The following is a 23,865-nucleotide window of genomic DNA, read 5'->3' as shown; positions in this document are numbered from 1 at the left end:
CACTTTTGTCGGCAATTATTCAGCTACTGGCTCTGTAGTAATGCTGTCAGGGCATCACGGACGGGTTTCTCATGTATTCGGTGATACAAATTAGTCATTTTCCGTTCCAGACCGTTTACCATACTATTTCGCCTCCTTTCTGCACAGACTTCGCCTTTACTCCATGATTCAAGTACAGGATCGGATACTGTGATACAACCTACAACCTCGTGCTCCAACTGCCGCGTCGCGGCGAATACGATTGAGACCCTTATGGCATCCTTATGGAATGTGAGCTATGCGGAACGGAGAGGCGGTACTTGGTGATCAGTTGAATAGTATCAGCAGGAAGTCATTCAACCTGACTACATTTATAGCCTATAGCTCCTTGTCAGGACCATGTGCAACACCGTCAGTCTTAAAATACTATGGAGTTCCTGACGACCTCCGGCTTGCTCCAGAGGCTTTAGTCCCACGTTATCTATTTTGTTATTTTCCAATTTCTATACTTGCGATGCTGTGTTTTCCAATTACCCTTGCTGATCCTTTAGCTGTCTTTTTTTCCTCCAAATTTCGTCCTCTTTTTGCTATGTCAACTATGTTGGTTGGTTGGTGGTTGGTAAAATAACTTTGCTATGTCAACGCGTTTCCACTTCATTCTCAGATAGTAACTTGTAGCAACACGCTACAACGGCCGAAGAAGTCACTAAGCTCGTGCCGTATATGACGTCATCCACGTGACGCTACAAACTCAGCTGATGTCTCACATGTAACGAGGTATAGTGTACCGCGCCCTAGCGGTGAAATACCCCGTTTCATCGTTCATACAGAGTGTTTCACCTAACGTGATCAAAAATCCACTTGTCCGAACATTATATATCTCAGGGGAGATTTTGTCACGACTTCTGAGCACTGTTATCAAATTTAATTCGCGAGAATTTTTTCCAGGAACTCCGAAATTTGCCAAGTCAACCTCACGTTTTCTTTTTTACAGAAGCAGGAAGCGCATGTCGGATTTACACCATTCTATTGCGAAACACATTCACTACTACACGAACTACTACACGAACTACACGAACCTGCGGAAACCGTCGTTCCGAGGCGCCGAAAGAAGCGATGCGAGGAGGCCACGAACCTGCCCTTTCACTTTTCCTTTCCCAAACTACTGCTGATAACGACAGGAGAGTGAGGTGTTTGCTAACCCTCTTGCTCTGGGATTTGGGTAGTCCAAGAGGACTACCACCACAGAAAGCATGCGAGCATCCCTCAGTAGTCTTCATTGGGATGCTCCCTGTACCACGGTAACCGCCAGGATTATTGGCGAAGTTACCCCATCACTGATAACGGCAGCATGTTTATCTGAAGTGAAGTAAGAGCGAGAAGGAAACAGGAAGAGGTGGGTGATCGTTTTTCTTCCGCTGCATCTTGCATTAACTTGACGGAGAACTGAGCTCAGCCGACAATTTGCGCGCCTCGAAACCATGGTCTTCGCATTTTTTAAAGCTATTATCAAAGTAGTAGGGAATGTATTTTGCAATGCAACGGAGTAAACCCGACGTCCACTTTCTGTTTCTACCAAAACCACGTGAGGTTTAGTCGGCAAATTTCAATGATCAATTGGAGAAATTCAATTTATCGCGAATTAAATTTGATAGAAGTGCTCAGAATTAATGGAAAAATCTCCCCGAGACACCTTGTATATTTGTTCAAATGAAAAATAGCCGGAGCTCTGTGGCTGCACGTGGATGGGGGTCCACGGCTGGGAGTACACGATCAACTTGTATATTTGTTGTTGTTGTTGCTGTGCTGTTGCCATGGCCCAAGCAATTTCGTTACAGTGAGAGGCGAGAGTCTAGCTGAAGACACTGGAAGTGTCACAAATGGGAGAAACGTTTCTCTTTTAATGTGTAAAAAGCTATTTTTTGAACCTAACGTCTCAACTGTCTTTCTTCATTTTTCTTATTATTCGCTGAAAGTATTTCATCGAGTCATCATCGATCGAGTCATACATGAAGGAAACCTACCGACAACGACAAGATGAAGTGTAGCGTTGCGCTGTGTGGCCCGACTGATGATGACCTGACAGATGTATGTGCCGGAGTCCTGATAAGACAGATCGTTCACTTTGAGTGTCGCGGGGGAGCCCAGTACGCTGAAGTAGGCCCTCTGAGTCCAGTCTGAACGAGCCGAATGGCGCCCCTGCATGATGTTAGCCCTGTGCGCTGTGCCATCGTAGGTTACGCTGTAGACAGGTAAAGGAGAGTCATCCTTGTACCAGTGGATCCTTTGGGGCAAGTCGTCCGCCAACAGCGCACGGCACGGAAGGTCGATCTGGCTACCCACGTACACAGCCAACGAGATGGGCTCATCTGCAAAAGAAACACATGTATTAACCATGGTATATGCTTAACGATGAAAGATGAAAGTCACTGAAAAAGTTAGCCAGCTGTAGGACTCGAACCCACATCTTCTGGATTACCGGTCCAGGGCTCTACCAATTGAGCTAAGCTAACACGCGTTCTCAGCGACTTCCAGGGTGCATCATCTGAAGGGACAAACCAGTCACTCTCTCTCTCATCCTCCTTTCACTCTCACAGCTCTTACAGCCTCAGAACATCAGTTATCTCATGTATATGCTTAAGTACGGCTTACTAGGCTCCTGTACAAGGTGTGTGTTCAATGTGTTATGAAAATCTCTGTTCTGCTCTCCAATTTTACTTTTCGGCATCGCGTTTCGTTGCACTTGCAACATTTCGGGAAGTCGCATGCGTGGACAGCGTTGGGGTAGCGTTTTAGGTTTCTTATTTGGGTGGTGGGGAGCCTGGGAATTGCAGAATTCGGCAGGTGACGCGTTCAGTCTTTCCCCATTTTTCCCCAACTTTCCCCAAAAACTTTGACAGCGGTGACACATCGGCCCATTCATATCCATAAGACTGCATTGTGGTGACTTAATGCTGGTCAGTTTATCTCTTATGCCACGTGATAGGCCTATCGGCAGGGCACTCACTATGGGAAGCAGAAAAGAGAAAAATATGCGCGTTAAGATGTAGCAAACCTGTCTGTTCTAAATATGTCTAAGGATACCGCTTTCGGTACTATACTATTCGTGACTCTCTTCCCCGTTTCCATCCTTTTATCCACTCATATTGACTTCTGTTGGAAACCCCACGTGTGTGTCATAAAACTGACTAGAAAAAAGCTACAGCAACGTGAAATTTCGATTGAGTATTCGAGCCTGACTCGACGGTGATTCACCAGTCGCAGCCATCTGTCTTGAAGGAACGCAGTGCGTAGCTGCGATTGTCAGTCCCATCGTAGTCCCAGCGCTCAATCGGAGTCAGGGAAGCATATGCCTTCCAAGAGGGGGAGCCGAAACCAGAAATTGGAAATATATGTTCTTAACTGCGCATTTTATTCTTTTTCTTGCATCATTCCACAGCCCCGATAGTCAAAAGCCAATACCGATAAACAACCAGCATTTCATTCTTTTCTAGAACTGGACTCGTATTGCGACTTTTATGCCTTTGTGCACTGACATTATTTGGTTGAGCGCTTCATGTCGTACCGCAAGGACATGGATGTAGAGCCATTACTCACCCATCGCCTCAAGTGTGCCTTGGGTTAGTGAGCTACCAACAAAGTTGCAAATTTCCTTACTTATTGTCGCTAAATGTTGTTGTCGATGATGGCGAAAAAAAATAAAATAAAAGGGAGAGATCGCTAAATGTATTTGTTGTTGTTGCATTTCCTATAATATTGAGGTACGGCTGCGCTCAAACTTGAAATAATGAGATCTCTTTTCGGTTCGGAAAACTGAAGATGTTAGTTTATTTCTTGAAGTTCATTGAATGACAGACATCACAAACATAAAGGTGTCTGTTTATCGCAGTAATCCAGCTCATAAATTGCTCTGCGCGTACACACCGTGCTTCATCTTACGTACAAAAAAAAAAAAAAAAAAAGTCGATAACATGAGGGTGGTTCAAATGTCAACGAGCATTTCCCCCTTTGCCGTCGTAATAAGATTTGTGGCGCCATGCATGTTATGGCATGTCCAGCGACACGCTTAAACACTCATCACTCGCGTCTCGACATCGTCCTCAGTCTCTCGTTGTTACTATAGCAAGAGCAACGTAGCGAAGCAGTAGCGTAGCAAAGCAGTGCAGCGCAACGAATCATTATCAAATTCCTCTGAAATGTGTCGAGCGTTCTGAAAATCTTTTCAGACTTCAAGCACAGTTTGGGAACGAGTGCTTATTGTAAAACAGCCTACGGAATATGATCCTCACGCTCGAAGACCAATAACGTTTATTAACCCCGATAACATTTCGAAAATGGAGGAGATTGTTCGAGCCCATTTCCTACGAGATGAGCACCAGAAAAATACGTTTAGTCATTGTAACTGAACATCTTAAACATTTTGAGAAAGGTGATATTTTTTTTAAACTCTCGTGTGACCTGTGAGGAGGCGCGGTGACACCATTTTACAACTGAACAAAAAACAATCCATCCACCAGACAGCCCTCACTCAGAGGCAGGTCATTGTAAAATAAAAAAGAAATGCTTAATGATAATAAGAGTTTCCAAACGCATTGATTGAAATCTCACCACCGGGCATTTCATTACAAATACACGCGAATATGACGCATGAATATACATCCGAAGATATCCACATTATCTGTGACACTTTCCAGCCACAACGAATAAGTAAGGCTTATCACGCGCGAAAAAAGTGTTTCCGTACAGGCGAGGTATACGTATACCTCACAGCCGGAAATAATGGCCGCTACTTTCGGGCGTCCACCTTGCATTAGGGATGTATATTGCATCTCCGCCGCCATCGACGTGTCAATTACTTTCTCAGAGGAGATTCGCTTCAGAAGTGTCTGGAATGTTGATAGCGAATGAATAAATTAGAATGCAATCTCTATAACGGAAGTTGTGCAGCACGATGAGCTGTAATATCGCGTTGGGCTCCTGACTGCGTTTGCTTGACGCCTGTCAGGGATAACTCTACACCACGCAGGGGAATTGAGTTTTCGTAAAAGCAATGAGCAGACACAGCTAGAGATAAGCGCACTCTAAAGTACACGTGTGCATATAATCCAATAAACAAGAAGCAGGAACCGTTCCCATCGATAACCAGCGGAGATAATTTAATAACCGACATGGTGGGGGAGCAGACGTTTCGGCGCAAATTGAACCTTTGCAGTGGGTATGACTCAACGGCCAATTCGAGTACAGTGATGAAAAGAGAACAGCGAATCGATGTTTCATTGCACAGTCCAAGCCTAAGCGCAGCCGAAGCGGGCAAACACTTCATGACATCATCATTCATAATTTAATTGTTGTTGTTGTACAGCCCAAGCAGCACATGATGCACTATATAGCAGACGTCTAAAATGTCTGAAGTTGATACTTCAGGACGATAGGTGGAGAATTATATGGCAAGTAGATCTCTACAGACATGCGCAGTATTTGTCTTGCCATTATAAATAATCTACAAGATGCCTAAGAATGTTTACATTTTATGTCATGTTTACTTTGTAGACAGTGGCTGTACAATATCTACCTTTATCACGCCATCACGCGCGGTTCTTCTACAAGCTATAAATTGTTGCGCAGAAAATGTCACTAATTTCCAACTAGTGTCCTTCTTTTACCTAATTTCCTAATCTCATCTCCTCCTCCTAATTGCCTTTTTTTTATAGTGGTTAGGATGACCGCTATCCACACCGAGACTGGGAGGAGACGCGGGTTCGAATCCCCCGGGTTTTCGGGCACACTTTCGAGATGAATGTCGGCACAGTTCCCTCTGAGGTCGGTCCAGGACGCATACTCCTTCCTGCTATCCTCTCTCCATCTGTCTACGTCTGTACGCCGCTCATAGCCACAGTTGCTTCGCGGCGCTAACAAAAAAATGTGGGACATGTCGAAAAACAAAAAAAAAACTGTCCTTTCGAAAGCTGCAAACATATGTCAGTTCTGCTTGCATCTGCATCAGCCGCAGTCAGCAATATACGAATAGGTACAGGTTGGCAAACCAAATAGCATAGATACATTATACTATTCGCCAAACACCATGCAAACCGACTTATTCACGGAGTTGGTCGGAGAACATCGTAAAATGCCTCTCCATAGCAAGACTTCTTTAAACTCATTTATTGGAAGAGACGAATAGCAGTTGCGGACAGTGGACAAGGAAATAATTAGCGCCCATAGGGTCGCTGCTCGAACTGATCGAACGATTAGTTTCCGCGGATTGCGCGTGTACTTGATTGGCCAATTAGTTCCAGTTACTGGTGGTGAGAGGTGATAATTAACCACCAATCAGAACTGGCCCGAAGTTCCGAGTGCCTAATTCACGCTCTGCTTGGACTACAGCTTAGGGTGTCTTGGTCATATATGAAGTTGTACAGCATTTTCTCAAGTGCGAGTATGAAATTAGTAGAGAGCAGAGTAGAGAGCAGTGTACCTGTTAGTGCCTAAAAATCCGCTCTCTAGAAATTAGTATGCATCCTTACTCTCAACTTTATCCCTTCCCTTTTAACGCAGTTACAAAACTTGACCGTGCTCAGAGCTGTCCACATTTCTGATATTCGTTTGTCTCCCGATCGCTTCACCTAATTTCTACACCTTTGTGTGACACTTCGCGTAGCTGAAAATCGTTACATATGGTGGCGGCTGTCTTGCCAAGTTGGTCTCACGTCAGTGGGCAGGAGGAGGGGACTGGGAGGAGGAACTGTCCATTTAAGCTGTCATGGAAAGGCGGCGGTATTATTCTATGCCGTGATTTGACTTTGAGCGCATTGTGCAGTCAAGGTGCAGTGTTCTGAAAATATAACGTCATGCTGTCTATACAGGGTATTTCATACGACCTTATTTAATTTCGTATTGTTATTGCACCGTTATTTAATTTCATAATCGCCTATTGCTGTTTGCAGCAGTATGGACAATGTGCAACCTAGTGTAATGGCCTATGGGCTTTTGTAATCCTTTGGGTTTCACCAAGAATATATTCAAGTTCAAGACTAATATTTCGCGATTTCGCAATTGTCCTCGCAGAGGCAGAGGCAGAGGTGGTGATGGTGACAGGGCTCGAGGCGCTCAGAGCCAATCGGATTTAAGAGTAGCTTCACTCGATCTTGGGATCTCTTTAGCACGTTATGCGCGCGGCTGCTTTTGACACTTAGCATAAATGAAAGTTGTCACACACTCTTAAAACAGAATTTCACCGCATAACACGCTGTGCGCCATGATAATTCCCACAAAAAAGCGTACGTCACCCTCTCTCCTTCAATCAGAAGCGATAACCCCATGATTCGTGGCAATGGTTGGCGCAGAGCGTGTTATGCGGTGAAGTTCAATTTTTAGAGTGCATAACGGTGTACACTCTAAGAGTAGAGCTTCACCGCATAGCACGCTCCTAGCCAACCATCATCCTGAATGACAATGTTATTTCCGTTGATGTGATGAAACCGGGGGCGTACGCCATTTTTGTGGCAATTATGAACAGCATGTAGAGGAAGAACTATGGCAAACCGAAGTCTGAAAGGTGCAAGATTTAATGGACCGATGGTAGAACAATACAGGACTGAATGGTATGCGCGCGTGAGAGATGACCGATGTTCTTCGTCGTCTCGTTTTTACAACATACTCCCCCACCCGCACATGAAGCTAAGCGTGACATGTGAGCGAGTGAGTAGCCGAAGGAACACAACAAACAAAACACGCAAGAACACGAAAGAGGCCCGGTGTCCCAGGGGAACTCCTTGTGGTCGGCAAACAAAATTGGTGACCGGTTCTCGCGTGGGTGGCAGTTACCATGTTGGCGTGTGTCACCGCATGAGACTTTCCGTGAAGAGGTCTCAAAGTAAGGCGTGATGTTGATCGGGTGTAACTATATGCCTGGCAACACGATGTGCGCTGGCACGAACACAGGCAGATGCTGCGACTTCGTCCGAGGTAGAGGTTTCGTCGACCCTACCCGTTGAAGGTTCATCAACGGGGATCTCGAGGGTACCCGAAACCTTCGGCCCGCCCCTGGAACCCTCCCGGCCAGCTCTTCTCCGCACCATTCATCCCGCCACTTCTGCCCACTCAGCACAAGACGCAAGTCCAGCCGTCCCTGTTCCACGTGTCGCCCTTCTTTCTCCTCTTCACGTATCGACGCGGACCTCAACCGCTAGCTCTACACCGCTCCGCGTCTGAGGGGGGAGTGATGTCGGCCCGTGGGCGACGATGAAGACGTGCCTTTGCTGGCGCGCGCCACTGCGCCTGCCAGCCAGTTCTACCGGCACCGTCCTAGCGTGAGGCCACGACCATCTGGGACATTCCATAATGCCACGAAAATGGCGTACGTTTTCAGAAAATCAGGAGAAAGAACCATGTCACTCGGGATGATGGTTGGCTAGGAGCGTGCTATATGGTCAAGTTCAGTTTTAAGAGTGTACACTGCATTTTTCTCACTACTTTTGATGTGATAACGGCACTGAAGAAACGCGGATCTGCCGCTTTCTCGCATTTTTCATTCCTCATCACCATCAGAGTCAATACATGCCTTTTTGCACCGCTACAGGTCTGTTGCCAAAACGACATCGCACGACGTTTCGCATTAAACACGCTCTGCGCCAACCACTATGCCGATCGATACAGTTATCGCTTCTGATTTGAGGAGAGAGAGGGCAGTATACGCCTTTTTATGGCAATTTAAATTGCCACAAAGAGGCGTACGCCTCCCGTTTTCAGCAAATCAGGAACGCGAAAAATATAATTCTGCATTGCGGCTGGTTCCGAGCGTCCTTAATCGCGGAAGGATTGGAAGTTTTCGTGGCACCGGAGGCTGTGGCGGGGGCTTGTTTATGTTTACCTGAGAATGTCATGTATAATATCAGTGGTCATGTAGACTCTAAAAACGGAACGTCGACCATAACATGCACTGCGCCAACCATTCTGGTTTGTGGAAAGCGCAGGGCGTACGCCTTTTTAGGGACAATTAACATGACTGTGCAAGTGTCACAAAAAGATGTACGTCTTCCGTTTTCAACAAATCAGCGAAGAGAATGATGTCCTTCGGGATGATGGTCGGCGCATCATACGGCGAATTTCTGTTTTAAGAGTGCGAATGATACAGTTATCGCTTCTCGTTTTAGGAGAAAGTGGGGCGAACGCCTTTTTTTAACAAACATCCGTAGTGCCACAAAAATGCGTACGGCTCACATTTTCAACAAATCAAGAGATCGAGCGCTACCCTTCGAAATAATCGGTTGTTAGAAGCGTGCTATGTGGTGAATCCCTGTTTCTAGAGCGCAGTCTCTCAGTACACTCTTAAAAATGAACTTCACCGCATAGCACGCTCCCAGCCAACTATAGTCCCGAATGATATGGCTATCTGCCCTGATTTGTTGAAAACGGGAGGCGTACGCCTTTTTTGTGAGACTTATGCTGTTCATAACTGTCACCGAAGAGGCGTACGCCTCCCGTTTTCAACAAATCAGGGAAGATAACCATATCATTCGAAATGATGGTTGGCTAGGAGCGTGCTATGCGGTGAAGTTCATTTCTAAGAGTGTACAGTAACGAGAAACGGCGTCTCACACAATTCAACGCATACGTTGCTTTTGTGCCCAGTATTTTCGAGTATTATTCGCGCAAATGCTCACTAGTCAAACTTTTCGAACTCTGATTGTATCGAAATCCTGTCTTAAATATTAAAAATTTTGTACGCGTCATTGGACAAATACCCCAAAGATGACTGGTAAAACGCGTCGTCTGCAAACTGTAAGAATGCGTATTCAGTTAGCCGTCATGCACACAACTACACCTCTTTTGTTCTCAAGAGCTACAGTCAAAATCAGAAACCAAAACCCAGCGAACGTGACGATTCGGTAAAGCACACTGAAAGTGGACTAAAGACGACCGTAGCGCCACCTGCGAGGTACAGATATGATCCATCAACGCACAAAACGAATCTACCCCTGCCTCGTGTACAATAAATGTTACTCTGGTCATCGCTGGACGAGCTGTGCCCGCGGGAACATCGGTGTTTAATTGAACAACGCGTCATTACGAAGCATCGCCGCAGTCACTTTCCCCTGAAGTCATTCCTCTCAACGCATAGTGCAGTGGACCTCCTAGGGGAGTCGTTCAAAGCGGTCTTCTTTAGGACACAGGCTTGCATTCATTCATCGACTGGGGCCGGCTGGCCGATCACTGATAAGAGCTTCAGGAGAAATCGGTCACGCCCAGAGTGCTTCCACTGACCGTAGAAAAGCTACAGTTTCACCGAGGTAGAGAGAGTTCCAAAGTTATTGTACCTAAAGTAATGCGAACAAATAAATTGACAGCGTACAGTGTCATATTCTACCGGTGCTATTCTGTGTCAAATCGCTCGTAACTTCAGTCCTATTTGACTTTCAAAGGGCCAGTCTCATTTTGTGTGCGTGCTTTAATTTCATATCACAAGACGTCTCTAACATCCTGGCATGAACTTTACTAGATAACGGTGGTGCTGGAAGTGGCAATGTGGAGAGGTTAGCCCGTTCTATCTAGGAACCGGGAATTCCAGATGGCTTAGGTAACTGTGATTCAGATAGACTGCTTTGTGTGCCACCAACGCCCGGGAAGAATTTTGACGACTGCACCGAACGCAGGTCATGTTGAGACAGGAGATCAATCCTCCCAGCACCATCCAGACGCCAATGTGTATTGTTTCGCGCCTATCTTGCACCAGATTGTAAACGTTGTCTAGCGGGTTTGTGCTGCGTACATTAGAGCAAGATGTGCGTGTTACATCTTCCACCTCTCCTTCACGTGAGGCAGTTTTGATTCCAGCTTGTGTAAAAGCTACATTGTAAAGGAAAGCTGAGTCCAAGCCTTTGCTTGTGGATTTCTCGGGCTTGTGAAACACGCACCGTGATGCGCTGCTTCAGAGCAGTGTCGATCCTGGCTTGCATGGAAGGTGCTGCACACCGAAGTTCAATTCAACCAACCCACCCAGTATTTCTTTGTCCCTGTTTTTTCACTCCAGCACAATGGGTGACAAACTGTACGAACAGGCCCAAATTGTCCTTTTTGATCAACACTCAGTTAACCACACAGTCCTATTTTCATCGTCTAGTGCTCTGGCAACTTTAACTGGTTACCCTCTAAGAACATAACTTCGCCGCATAACACATTGGAGAGTGACAGCTTGTCAGCCTATTATCATAGACCGGTTATTATTCACCTGGATCAGATTTTGACAGGACACGAGCATATTTGGGGTGCTTTACAAAAAGAACAGTGAGTTAATTCGTTCATTCGTTCGGTTTTCCTTACAGACAAACAAACAAACAAACAAACATCATTATTTAGAGGCAAGGTGCGTACTTCATCAAGGCATCGTGCTACGAAAGTAAGAACAAGGCTCATGACCCCCTACGTGCCGCCGATCTGTTTGGATCTGATGCAACTGTTCGTGATGGCGTGCGCGCCCTTGGTCTGCTGTGGCATAGTGGCTTCACAGAAACTCATCCACAACCAGAGATGGGCAGTAACTACTTTTTGTAGTTTAACTACAACCACTAACTACCTCTTGAAATTGTGGATTAACTACTAGTCTAACTACATCATAGCACCAATAGTTAAAACTACTGTGCAACTACTGCCGACGCTGTTTAACTACATTTTAACTACGTCGGCGTTTTGTGCGCGTTGCTATATACAGCGTGTCTACTGCCCAGCCTAAGGTACACCGACCGTTTAAACAGGACGATGCGCTCTACATGAAGCAGAACTGTTGGAGTATTTGAAACCCTGTGTTTTAGTCGCTTTTTTTTTCGCTTAATTATTCAGCATTTTTATTGCCTCATATGATTAGGTTTTTTTTACGTATGATTACGTTTTCAAGATTTTAGTGACGACCCGAGGTGTAAATTAGAAATTTGTAGAGCGTGCCGAGAAACAGCAAGTGCAACCCTTCCCGCGAGTACGGCTCACGTAGACCTTTGCTCCAGATAAAAGAGACTCCACCTTTTCTCCAGTTAACCGTGCTGTCGGTTTTTTATAGCGGCATGTGACGCGCAAAGCAGAAAATTTTATTTCGCCCATCCTAAACAATCTTGGGGAGAGCTCCGAAGCAGGTTGGAGAAGAAGTCATAAAATGCGAAGTAGTTGTAGCCCGCAGTATTCTAACTGCTGTAGTTAACTACAGAGAAATGTAGTTATACTACTAGTTCTAATTACATTCTCAGGGATAGCTTCTAACAACTTTTTAACTACTATGCAGTAGTTTAACTAGTTGTCTAACTACATGTAGTTAACCACTTCCCATCACTGTCCACAACTGTCTTGAACCCAGTGGAGGTTTTAACGATTTTATGATGTTGTACCAACACGCCCAAGTTTTATCGCTGATTCATTAAACAGAAACCACGAGAACAACAGCCAAGTTCTCGGGCAAATGGCAGTTTCAGAGACACGGTGGGCTGATTTTGTTATGTATTCCAAAAACTTTCTTCTGAGAGTCTGACTGCGCTCGTGCAGAGCCTAATCTGACGCATTTTGATTTTCAAACACTTTATTTTTTGATTGTTTTTACAAAATGTACTTTTTTACATCATTTACAGATTTCAACGAAGAGAAAAGGAAAGATAAATTCACAACAGCTCATAGGTTGATTTAGTCTGCAGTGTGCTGCAGTGGGAATTGTAGGAAGCACAACGCGTCGACTTCTCCCGCAACATGGCCGGCGCAGCGCAGAAATCATTTCACGCAGTGGAGCTCTGTTTTACTGTGGATTCGTTTGACGTCGGTTCCAGTGAAATTTACTCGAGGGACAGGCCATACTAGCTTTACTGCCTGTGACCCCAACATTAGTGTGCACCCGCTGGAAGATAATTTCGTGAAACCTAACGTAGGTACAACGGGCGAATAAGCCTTCTGAAGTTCTGATTAGAATACATTTAATGTGCATATGCATATTCTTGAGCTGTCTTTGAATGAACCCGTGTCCACTGGAGGCCATAACGCTATATGCACAAACAGTAGGAACAATACAGTGGTTTCATGCCTGAACTTAAGGTGTTTGGTGACTTTTTTTTAGAGGGCTGGCGTGTTGAAGGCCTTGAAATCTGAAATCTTAAGAACCATTTGAGCGTGAAGGGCTGAGCTTAATTTAGCTGAGCTCCGCAGCTCATGCTTTTAGCTCCTCGCAAGCAGCGTTCCAATGTTTTCATTCTGTTCTTAATTCTCGAAGCCAAACCATAACTGAAAAAAAAAAAGTTGGTTTGCATGTATTACTTAGGCTACGTATGTACAGGATAGTATACCAGTGTGTGTTATACTCACGACCGGAGAGTTCGCCAGCGACCGAAAGAAAGCAGATTTTCTTGAAACTATTATATGATTTGAGGAGGTGCACGAAGATCTACAGGAACTGACGCATCATCGTATGTCATTGATAAGAACAGAATAATAAGTTCTGCGTTCGTTTACTGATGCTAAGCCGAATGAAAAGAAAACACCCTGTAAATATATAAGGTGAAATCCGTTCCGTGCGCGTAGCCTACACTGCCATATAGTCTTCGGCGTATATTATTAGTATTGTGTGTATGTGCGTCGCTGCGCGAATGATTTATGTGAACGCAGTGAAGAAGGAAGCCAATGCAATAAATCAGGGTTCTATACGGCTTAACCTATCTTTCTTGTAGTCTGTTTCGTCCCAGCGCTGATATTTCTGGCAATGAAGGCTCGGACCGACGGGAAACGGCAAACGTGATATCATCTTGGAAGGGGGGGAGTTGCCTTGTGTAATGCACCTAGTGGAATGGCTGCTGATATACCGGAGCAGAATGTGATTTTTTTTCCCTTCTATTTCTATTCTATTCTATTCTGAATGTGATAGGCAACACGTGCCGTTCGTTCCTGAATGCCTGAGAGAGCTTTTAAAGTTCACTCTAAGAAAGAAAAGAAGGAACAGAGCTTCACCGCATAGGGGAGACTGGGAAGAGTTGTCACAGTTTTTACTTCTGACTTTGCTGTGACGAAAGTGCGTTCGTCAGGCTGATGAAACCAACGCTGGATTTTAGTGCGATCTTTTGGCTACACAACGCACATATTAAACTAAAGCTGGCTTCCAAACACAGTTTATAAAAGAGATTTGCGCGGAGGTCGTCAAGTGTGACAATACGCCCCAGTAACGGGGCAGGATGTCACACGGGCTGGGGCAGGTTGTCTCAGCTGCATTTGTCGTAATCTCTACACTCTTAAAAATGAACTTCACCGCATAGCACGCTCCTGGCTAACCATCATCTCGAATGATGAACCTGCCCTGATTTGTTGAAAACGGGAGGGAGGCGTAATCCTTTTTTGTGACACTTATGCTGTTCATAATTGTCACAACGATATCAATATGATAACGAACAGATAACGATATCATTCGAGATGATGGTTGGCTAGGAGCGTGCGATGCGGTGAAGTTAATTTTTAAGAGTGTACTGTTGAGGTGTACCGAATGAAATACCATTGGAAGTGCACATGGAAAAGAAACTAACCGAGCAGAGAAGAACTTATTATCTTACGTCTTACATTTTATATTTCCACACGTCTGTCCTAGCTGTACAGGATTCATGCAAGCTAGCCATTACTGACTGGTAGACCTGCATTGTAAATGTAAAAATCCAGGCAGCACCCCAATGTGGGTCCCAGACTGGACAAATATAGGCTATCTCGGATTCCCGATGTTGGCCGAATTTCACAATTGCAACCTTGCCCAAGCAAGGCCTAATCGTCACAGCCGATATTCAGCTCCAGTATTGCCAATGTTCACCCCATATTACCCATGCAGCAGCTCAATATTGGCCTCACATTGATCCCATATTGGGTAAATGCGAAGTCAATATAGGTCCAATCAAGACAGTGCTCAAGACACAATTGTCTGGAATCGCCTGTCAGCAGTTCCGCAGCCCATATTACTTTCGTCGCGCCTGAAAGTGTTGTGACAATATTCCATTTGAAAGTGGATCATATCCCAGGCAGCACACCAACACTGGAGCAATGTGGACTACCAGGTTCTCCAATATCGGCCCCATACTGGCTGCGAATATTGGTACCACATGAAAAGTGCAACCAGGCTCCCCATTAGACCAATATGGGCAAGCCCATTTTACCCGCCGTAATAATCCCGATGATGAGTGCGTGTAATAATTATGCATTACCCGGTATAATATCCACCACTAAAAGTAATGTTACTTCATCCGCTTTCCTTGTTTGCAGATCTAACTGATCCACGTTGCGTCGCGTTACAAAAACAATAGTACATCACCCTGAAAAGAAAGAACAGGAGGGTGCCCATCCAGTGGCGTAGCCAGACCTCCAAGGTAGGGGGGGCTCGATACGAAAACTCGCCCCCCCCCCGCTGATCCTGTGTAGACAACACACACATACTTGTGCACACTGCAAACTGAGGATTAAAAAAAGGAACGAAAATAGTTGATTCAGACGTTCACAGTACGATTACATGTATAGGCTGTCATGACCAATGAGGTGGTGTCACGAGATTGGAAGTATTTTGAAAAGCTCATACTTTGAAAGCCATTCAAGAGTGCTTCTTAGATAGACGCCATGAACTGCAAGAACTTTCGCGATCGTCACACTGGTCCCCCCCCCCCCCCCCACATATATTAAATTCTCGGATTTGCACGATTTGTGTGGGTCGGTCCGTGGCAGGTAGGGGGGGCTCGAGCCCCCCCTAGCCCCCCCGTGGCTACGCCACTGTGCCCATCATACTCCGGGTTCCAGGCATAGTCCCAGAGAACTACCCATACGAAACATCCCTCAGAATCCTTCATTGGGACCTCAGTACTACATGACCCAAAAACTCACAACCCGCTCCTAGAGTACTATAAGGAGTGAAACACTTTCGTGACGGTGACGGACGCCTCAGCATCTCGCACTGCATCTGCAGTAACTTCGAGACACCTAGTGCTTCAGAACGGATATCCCTTTAATTCTATCAGACATTACGTTTTGTACTTGACCTGCAGCTTCCACTGTCACTAGAGACTATAACCAGTGACATTTTCGGGGGGGGGGGCTCGAATGAAACAACCTATCCGAGTGCAGCTCATGCGCATTACGAGTTGTAACACGCGCGATTTCGCTGGAACGACCATACGCTCTGAGTCGTTTCGTTTTATTCCGCGGCTACGACCAATTGGCATCGCGAAGCAAGATGACGGCTGTTTGCATAAGCTGTACCAGTTGAGTTACAGTACATGTTACAGTGGGATTGCCAGATGTTTCCAGATGTTTACTGCTTCGAACAATGTGTATTGTTTACTGGAAGTTCTTGGATTTAACGATTTCGAGTAGGGCATTTCACACGCCTCAGCATCTAATCTTGCCGTACTGCTTGGCAGTTGGTACAAGTACCCAATACGGATTCGTCCCATTTTCGGCATTTTCAGCCAATGTGGGGCGCGCATGACACTATGGGGCCCATCTTGACGACATTTGCCATATATTGGCTCAAACTTCGACCCATATTGCCAAGTTTGAGCCAGTGTGGAGAAAGCTATGGCAAAACGGGTCCCATATCGGACCCGTGTCGCCAATGCTCAGCCAATGTGGGCCCGATATTGTGTGCTGCCTGGGATATTATTTGTTTTACGTCTATATGTAGACCATATTGCACAGTTGCACCCAATATTATTTGGTTGACGGCAATATGTACACCACATTGCCCAACTGCATCCAATATTATTCGGTCGACTGCTATATGTACACCACATTGCCTAGTTGCATCCAGTGCTATTTGGTCGACGGATGTATGTAGACAGTATTAGCACTTTTCAGCCGATGTTATTTGGTCGATGGCTGTATGTAGACTATGTTGCCCGCTTTCATTTAATACTATTTGTTCCACGGCTATATCTAGACCTAATTGCCCAGTTAGATTCAATATTATTCAGTCGACGGATGCATGTAAACAATATTGCCAGTTTTCGGCCAATATTCCTTGGCCGGCGGCATTATGTAAACCATATTGCCCATTTTCATCCAATATTGTTCGGTCGCCGCCAATATGTTGACCATATTTCCGACTTTCATGGAATTTTGTTTGACTGACGGCTATACGTAAACAATATTGCCAGTTTTCTTCGGCCGACGACTATATGTAGACCACATTGCCCACATTGAGCCAATGTTATTTGGACACCGGCTATATTCGGACCGCGTTGCCCGCTTCCATTCGATATGGTTTGCTCCTCGGCTATATGTACACCACATTGCCCATATTCAGCCAATATCGCCTGTTTCATGGCTATATGGTGATCATACTTCCAGTGACCAGCAAATATTGACCAATTGATGGCAACCTTGGGTCAGTGCTCCCACGCAGCAACGAGTATGGGAAGAATAATGGTAAACGTGGTCCTATATAGGACCGGTAGTTCCAGTGTCCCTGCAATAACGAACCAGGATAGTGTGCTGCCTGGGAAGCGGCACTAAATTATTACACGAACTCTGGGATGTACTAAAAAAGCTACTGAAGCACTTTCTCGCGGATATAGTCTGCGCTGTCAGCTGCTCAACCAGTTGAAGCAATTGAAGCACGTGACAACTTACCCCGCCTCGTATGGGACAACTGACCCCTATGACAACCGCAATGACTTTACCTCAGCGGTGGACTTAACTGTGGAGCGTATTCCGCTGAAAATCCGTGAAAAGATGTCCGAAGATTGAATACACATTACGAACTCGTGCATTCTTTAGAGCTTTAGTGTGTGTAGTGCAAAATTTGAAAATTGCACGAACGGAAAATATTACTTATTCGTGACAGAAACAAGTCTTGTGTTGTGTGCACCTTGCCATACTTTCCATGACAATGAAGGTTTCTTGGGTTAGTTTCATCAGCGGCAACGAAGAAGCAGACAGAGCCGCCTTGAGCGCCCATCAGCACGCAGCTTTTCCCCCGATAATGATGTCTTCGGGTGACTTAAGACATCTTCTTTCGACACCCACCAGCCCTAAGATGCAGGCTCAGTGGCAACACGACATAGCTCACTCCCTTCTCTCAGATGTAGACCCCACGCTTTCTCTCGTACTTCCTCCGCGAATACCGCGGCCCTTTACTGCAGTCTTCCACCGCATGAGGCTCAACGTTGCCTTTATACCTGCCTTTCAACACCGACTCGGCTCCACCTGGTCTTCCCTCTGCCCCACTTGTGGAGTGCACGGCGACCTCTGCCACGTCATCATGGCTTGTGGGCAATATCACAACGAGCGTGCACTAATGGAAGTTTCTATGCAACGTATTGACAAGCGGCCGTTCAACCTCCCGAAGATCCTCGAACCGTGGTCGAACGCTGCCCACCAGATGCAAGGCCTTCGTCTCCTTGCTGAGTACTTGTGATCCACCGGTCCAGTGACGGCTCTCTGAAAGCCCCCATCATCATCCCCTCATCTGTTCCCAATGCGCAATAGGGCAGTGTACCGCCTCAGCGGCGGTGAATCGCCCACCTCATCATCATCCAATGTGTGTGTGTGTGTTCGGTTAGTGGTTGCTCGTGCCGCTAACAAACAGAGGGAAAGTGGCTCAGCTGCTCTGCTTCGTTTTCTGTAAAGAGGACTCACCTCTTAAGAAGTCTATGGGTGATTTTTGTTCGCAGGGTTCTCGTAAACCTCGCTAAATTTCTACACGAAACAGGTACAGGCGTGTTCCCCTCGCGTTTATCTAGGGAATGACATATTTTTGAAGACCTGACACGATCCACTGATTTTTGGCGAATGGCTTCTCTCTGCACGCACGCCCGTGATATTTGGGCCAAAATGATGTCATTCCCTACAGTAATAGTCGGGGCATTGATTGCAATCAACAAATTCGACAAGCTTACTGCAGTTTTCCAGATCCCTGCGAATGAAAATGATGGCTTTGTCGTTTGCTAGCATGTTCTGCACGCTGTCGCCGATTACATTACTTCCTTAAATCGTGGGAGGAATGCAAAGCAAATAAAACTATTTTGCGACGGTGCAGCCAGCACTCTCCGGAAGCGAACGTTAACTAGACCACATGAGTCCGCCTTACGTAGCGAGTGTGACAACTGACCCGTGTGAAACCCTCCCCGGTCCCCCCCGGACGCGTTAAAGGAGCTCAGAAACCCATCTAAAAAATTTTCAGTTCCGAACGCAATGTGAAAGCAGATAACTTAACTTGATGATTAACACACACATTTTTTCTGTACGCAATATTTTTCACATAAAAAACACCCTCGAACATCGCCGCTCGCGTTCCCGCTCGACTCGCTCCACAGGGTCAAACGAGGAGGACGAGGAGGAGAAAACGTAATATGTGATGTCATTACGGTTCAAAGGGGCGACCGCGCTTCTATCGCGCTGACCGGTTTTCTTTTTCGTTGCTTCCTCCCTGTCGAGCGGTGAATAATGGACGACTTCGAAGTGCCCGCGGAATATCGGCACTTGTTGCCACTTTCAGGGTGGGAAATTGGGACTCTGTAGAGATGCGGAATGATGAACTGTACGCCGTACGGTGATACGCCTTACATGACGGCAGCCGGGAGCGTCGGTCACCATGTGGCAAGAAGCGCCGGGACAGCTCAGATGATTGGCCAGTTAACCATAAGTGGTTTATGACATTGCTTGGCTTTGTTGGTTTTTGCAACAGGTGCACATGCGGCGTGTGCCGGTCAATTGATACACGGCGCGAGGACATCTGCTGCCGCGACATGCCGGCGACGGCACTGCGACAGACTTCACTGTATTGTGTCTGACAACATGTCGGCAAGGATACACCTCCAGCTGCATGAGACAGTAACTCAATGACTAACAAAGTTGCTAACCGAAGCGATGGGCGAGTTAGTGATCATAGCGATGCGGCCATCATTTTGAAGCGTGAACTGAACAATGCTTAGTTTTGCGACGTTTTTACACTCATTGTCGCCACACAACAGAACAACAGTACCAACGTTCAACGAAATAAATCAACGAAAAAGCGGAAAGAAACGCTTCTTCCACACTCTTAAAACAAAGCTTCACCACATAGCACGCTGAAGGCCAACCATTGCACAGAGTGACACTTCTATCATTCTTGATTTGTGGAAAGCGCGGGGCGTACGCCTTTTTGAGACAATTAACAGGTCTGCATAAGCGTCACAAAAAGGCGTCCGCCTCCCGTTTTCAACAAATCAGGGGAGAGAACAATGTTATTCGGGATGATGGTTGGCTAGCTGCGTGCTATGTGGTGAAGTTCAAGAGTGCACCGCTGCTGGTTACGGCGTCGTCCCGGGTGAAAAATAGCAGACGACATTTCTCCAAACCAATCAGCCAGCTGTACCGCAGTGACGTCAAATTGACCTGGCGGCTCGTCCCGTGCATTGCCACCGTTGCGCATGGTCGAGATGTTTAAAATCGAATTCTGCGATATTTATGCATCTGTTGAATAAATCACTTTGCATAGTGCATTTTAATAGGCAGGTTAACGGCTTGGCTCGAAAAAAGTAGTAGTGAATGGTGGTGAATGGTATTTTCTGAGCTCCTTTAAGTAGCAGCTCTGCAGAGCGCGCTTCGTCCATTCTGTCCCTCTCGCTCCGGAACCTCTGCTAAACGGGGTTTTAAGTCAAGAGAGCGTTGCGTGTGCACGTAATGTGTGCGCGTCGCGCATGCGTTGCGTGTGCAAAGCGCGCCTGTAGGCCTCTGAATGTCACTGAATGTTCTTTTCCTGAAAAGCCGTCTTCCGATCCGGCAGTCTGCAGCCTTAAAAAGATTAATCAAGGTGCAAGTGGGTCCAACCGGAGAGGAGGTTGGAGAGCGCGAGAAGCACTCCGACTCGTGGATAGGAGCGCGGGAGCGCCACACTCCGCAAAAGGAGATAAAGGAGATGTGCAGTTTATAGCCTCTCATCCTCAGCAAATCAAGAGATGCAGCGATATCATTCTGAACGCTGGTTGGCCATGAGCGTGTTAGGCGGTGAAGCTCTGTTTTTTGAGTGTCGGTTAAAAAGCTGTGAAACTAATTCTCTGTGCAGGAAATTGGTACGGCACCATGGTGACACCCTGGTGTGGCTCCGCCATCACCGAACGGGTGTGATGTCACTACGAAAATAAAGGCTGAAGAAGGGGTTTACTCATCTGGCATCCACAGAAAAAGGAAGAAATCACTGGAAATGTATGGCGAGCAGTAAAAAAGAAAAGAAGGAAAGTCAAATTGAAATGTTCACTTATCGTGGTGACTTGATCGCGGGTTTAAAATCCAAGCCGATGACCGTAGCAATGTGTTGGAAGTAAACGTTGCTTCCAGCACCGTGTGTCGGAAATTTCCGGCGCACGTTAAAGAACCCCAGGTGGTCGAAATTATCCGCAATCCTACTCTGCGGCACGTGCAGCAACTAGCCGCACAATATGCGCGGACTCACCTTTCGTGCAAATTTACTCCTAATTATTATTATTGTTGAATTGTTTGTTGTTGACGATAGTTGACATGATGGGCGTAAAGCAACAAGCGGCGACTACGTGAGAAAAATGTTCCAGCTCGTGCCGCAAAGCGAGGAACGGCCCAGGAAGAAGAACTTGGATAACGACTTTGTGGCCATCTCGTCCACATTGCTATCTCATCCACCGAGCTACAGCATCACGTTTTCCTGTGTGCCGTGCGATCCACCGTGTTGCCCACATCGATTTTAGGCTGATGATCTACTGTGAGGAAGCATCCATCGCGCTACATCATCCACGCCGTCGATGTGCTGACTGCGACACATCAAGAGCTTGCATAGAGACTTTGAGTTGGGGATGTCGAAGACGGGGTGTTGTCAGGGGACTGTGAGCACCTGAGCATTTTTAACTGCACAGATTATCGAGGAAACTTCCTGCTCTTCGTGGCAAGGGGTCTCTGTGGTGCGACGTTATATCGAAGATCTGGACCTCTGCGTCTTGAATGATGGGTCTACATCGTTCCTGCGTCAGGACTTCTCAACGGACGCATTAGACGTTTCGCTTTGCCCCGGGGATATTTTTCCACACTTCACTTGGGGTACGGATTTGGACGATAGAAGCAGCGACCACATCCCCATATTCTTCTCGTATTCCAAGCACGCTCCCGGTGCGGGCCGCAGGATCGCTTGGTTGACAAACTTGTAAGCCTTTCGCAACTTGAGGCGGCTTGAGTAAGAAAGGTGTGTATGTGGGAATGACGGCAGATGAAATTACTGACCTCATTGTGCGGTGCCTAACTTCATCCACCACGACTGTTAAGGTCGCCGCGGGTCTTGCGGGTACGGATCCGGTAGTGGTGCTTTGGCGCGCTTATAGGAGATGGGCGGAGCGAAAGGCTCGGCGATCTGGCCAACTTGCTGATGTCCAAGATGCGCGTCGTGTGAACGTAATGGTACAGAAGGCCCTGAAGGCCGTGGACGAACGTAGATGGCGTCAGTTTTGTGCGTGCCTGACCCCATTTACCAGCCCTGCGAAGGTATGGCGGATTACTCGCAGTCTCAGGAAGCTCCTCCAGCGAATGAGCCCGCTGAGATCTCTGTCTCTCTCAATCTCCAAGCCGGAGAAGGGTCGCATGCGAATTTTGCAAGATCATAGCAGCGAGTTCCGAGGCAGCGAAATCAGGCTTTCAAGAACATGTTTCGCAGCTACAGCACGCTATTAGCGTAGCTCCTCCATGTTTTTGACCCCAACATGCAGCGGCGTAACCAGAAAAATGTTTCGGGAGGGGTTCCATGGGAATTTTACATGGGAGAGGAGGATTCCCCCTCGTTCCCTTCTTCCAAAAGCAGTACCAAAGGTACCATTTCGGTATCATTTCGGAGGAGGGGGAGGTTGAACACCAAGGAACTCCCGCCATGGCTGCTTCAGTGCCAACATGGATGCAGACATCACGTTTGCGGAGCTCAAGGCTGCTCTAGAGTTTTCTCGGTAAAAGTCGTCACCTGCTCCAGACATGGTCACCTATATGCAGCGCTACGTATAACCTAAATGATACCTGAATGATGGGGTCATGGAAGGAGGGCAAAATCTCTGCTAAGTGGAAGGAGGCTCTAGATGGTCCCCACCCTGTGGATCTTGCGTCTTTCCGACCTGTCAACCTTACTAGCTGCCATTGCAAGGTCCTTGATCGGATGGTACTGCATAGGCTCGAATGATGGCTTGAGAGAAGATCTGTTCTCCAACAGGAAATGTCAGGCTTCTGCAGGCATTGGAGTGGGTGATGGATTTGGTCTCTGCTGCTGAGTAAGCGATAGCCCGTAGGCAAATAATAGTGGCTGGCTTAATAATAGCTGGGAGTAGATTTACACGTAACGTGAGTCCGCCCACATATTTGTGTGGCTGCATGTGCACGTGCCGCAGGGTAGGACTGCGAATGGCTGTTTTCGTGGACTTCAAGTGTCTTGTCCGTCAAGCGGCCGTATGACACCGTAAGTCACCCCTGTGTTCTTCATGCATTGCTCCAGTCACAGGTTCCTTGGAAAGCGCTGGCATGGCTTTCCGACTTCCTCAGTCGAAGGAACAGGCGAGGGCGACACAGAGAAGACAGCTGTACCACGGGGTGTTCCTCAAAGAAGTGTCATGGATGACCTGTCTCCCGATATGAGAGTAAAAGCTTTCGATATATGCGGACGATGTGTGTGTCTGGACTGTCGGAAAGTCTCGGCCATCAACATCGACTGCAAGAAGCACTGGACGCCATCAACAACTTCTTCTTGAACGCGGGGTTGGATATATCCACCCAAAAAAGCGCTGCCTTGCCCATTACCCGAAGAGAGATGCGTAGGTTCCATCTCCGGGTCGGCGACTGTTCCCTCCGACAAGTCAGGTTTCACAGGTTCTTCGGTGTTATCTTGGACCGCAACCTCTCGTGGAGAAGACAGTATACATCATCTCAAAG

The 23,865-nt window shown here is 46.7% G+C and overlaps 1 protein-coding gene and 1 long non-coding RNA gene across 5 annotated transcripts in view; one reads left to right on the top strand and one right to left on the bottom strand.

The window, feature by feature from the left end:
* LOC135377954 (uncharacterized) overlaps positions 1–21,232 on the top strand; it is a 39,269-nt gene extending 18,037 nt beyond the window's left edge. The window contains exon 3 of one of the 2 annotated variants that reach the window (XR_010418222.1): positions 21,005–21,232. This is a non-coding gene — a long non-coding RNA (uncharacterized LOC135377954). Of the gene's footprint in view, positions 1–12,587; positions 12,884–21,004 lie in introns of those variants that run through there. The other variant, XR_010418223.1, reaches the window with a different exon arrangement.
* Positions 1–23,865, bottom strand: part of LOC135377951 (roundabout homolog 1-like) — a 366,826-nt gene that overhangs the window by 128,317 nt on the left and 214,644 nt on the right. For all 3 annotated transcript variants that reach the window (XM_064610737.1, XM_064610735.1, XM_064610736.1), the window contains exon 2: positions 2,004–2,348. In XM_064610737.1, the coding sequence (XP_064466807.1) occupies positions 2,004–2,184 (181 nt within the window). In that variant the 5' untranslated portion in view covers positions 2,185–2,348. The remainder of the gene's footprint in view (positions 1–2,003; positions 2,349–23,865) is intronic.

Source organism: Ornithodoros turicata, chromosome 1 (assembly GCF_037126465.1).
Source record: "Ornithodoros turicata isolate Travis chromosome 1, ASM3712646v1, whole genome shotgun sequence".
NCBI classification, from domain to species: Eukaryota; Metazoa; Arthropoda; class Arachnida; order Ixodida; family Argasidae; genus Ornithodoros; species Ornithodoros turicata.
This window is presented reverse-complemented; position numbering and strand designations above follow the sequence as displayed.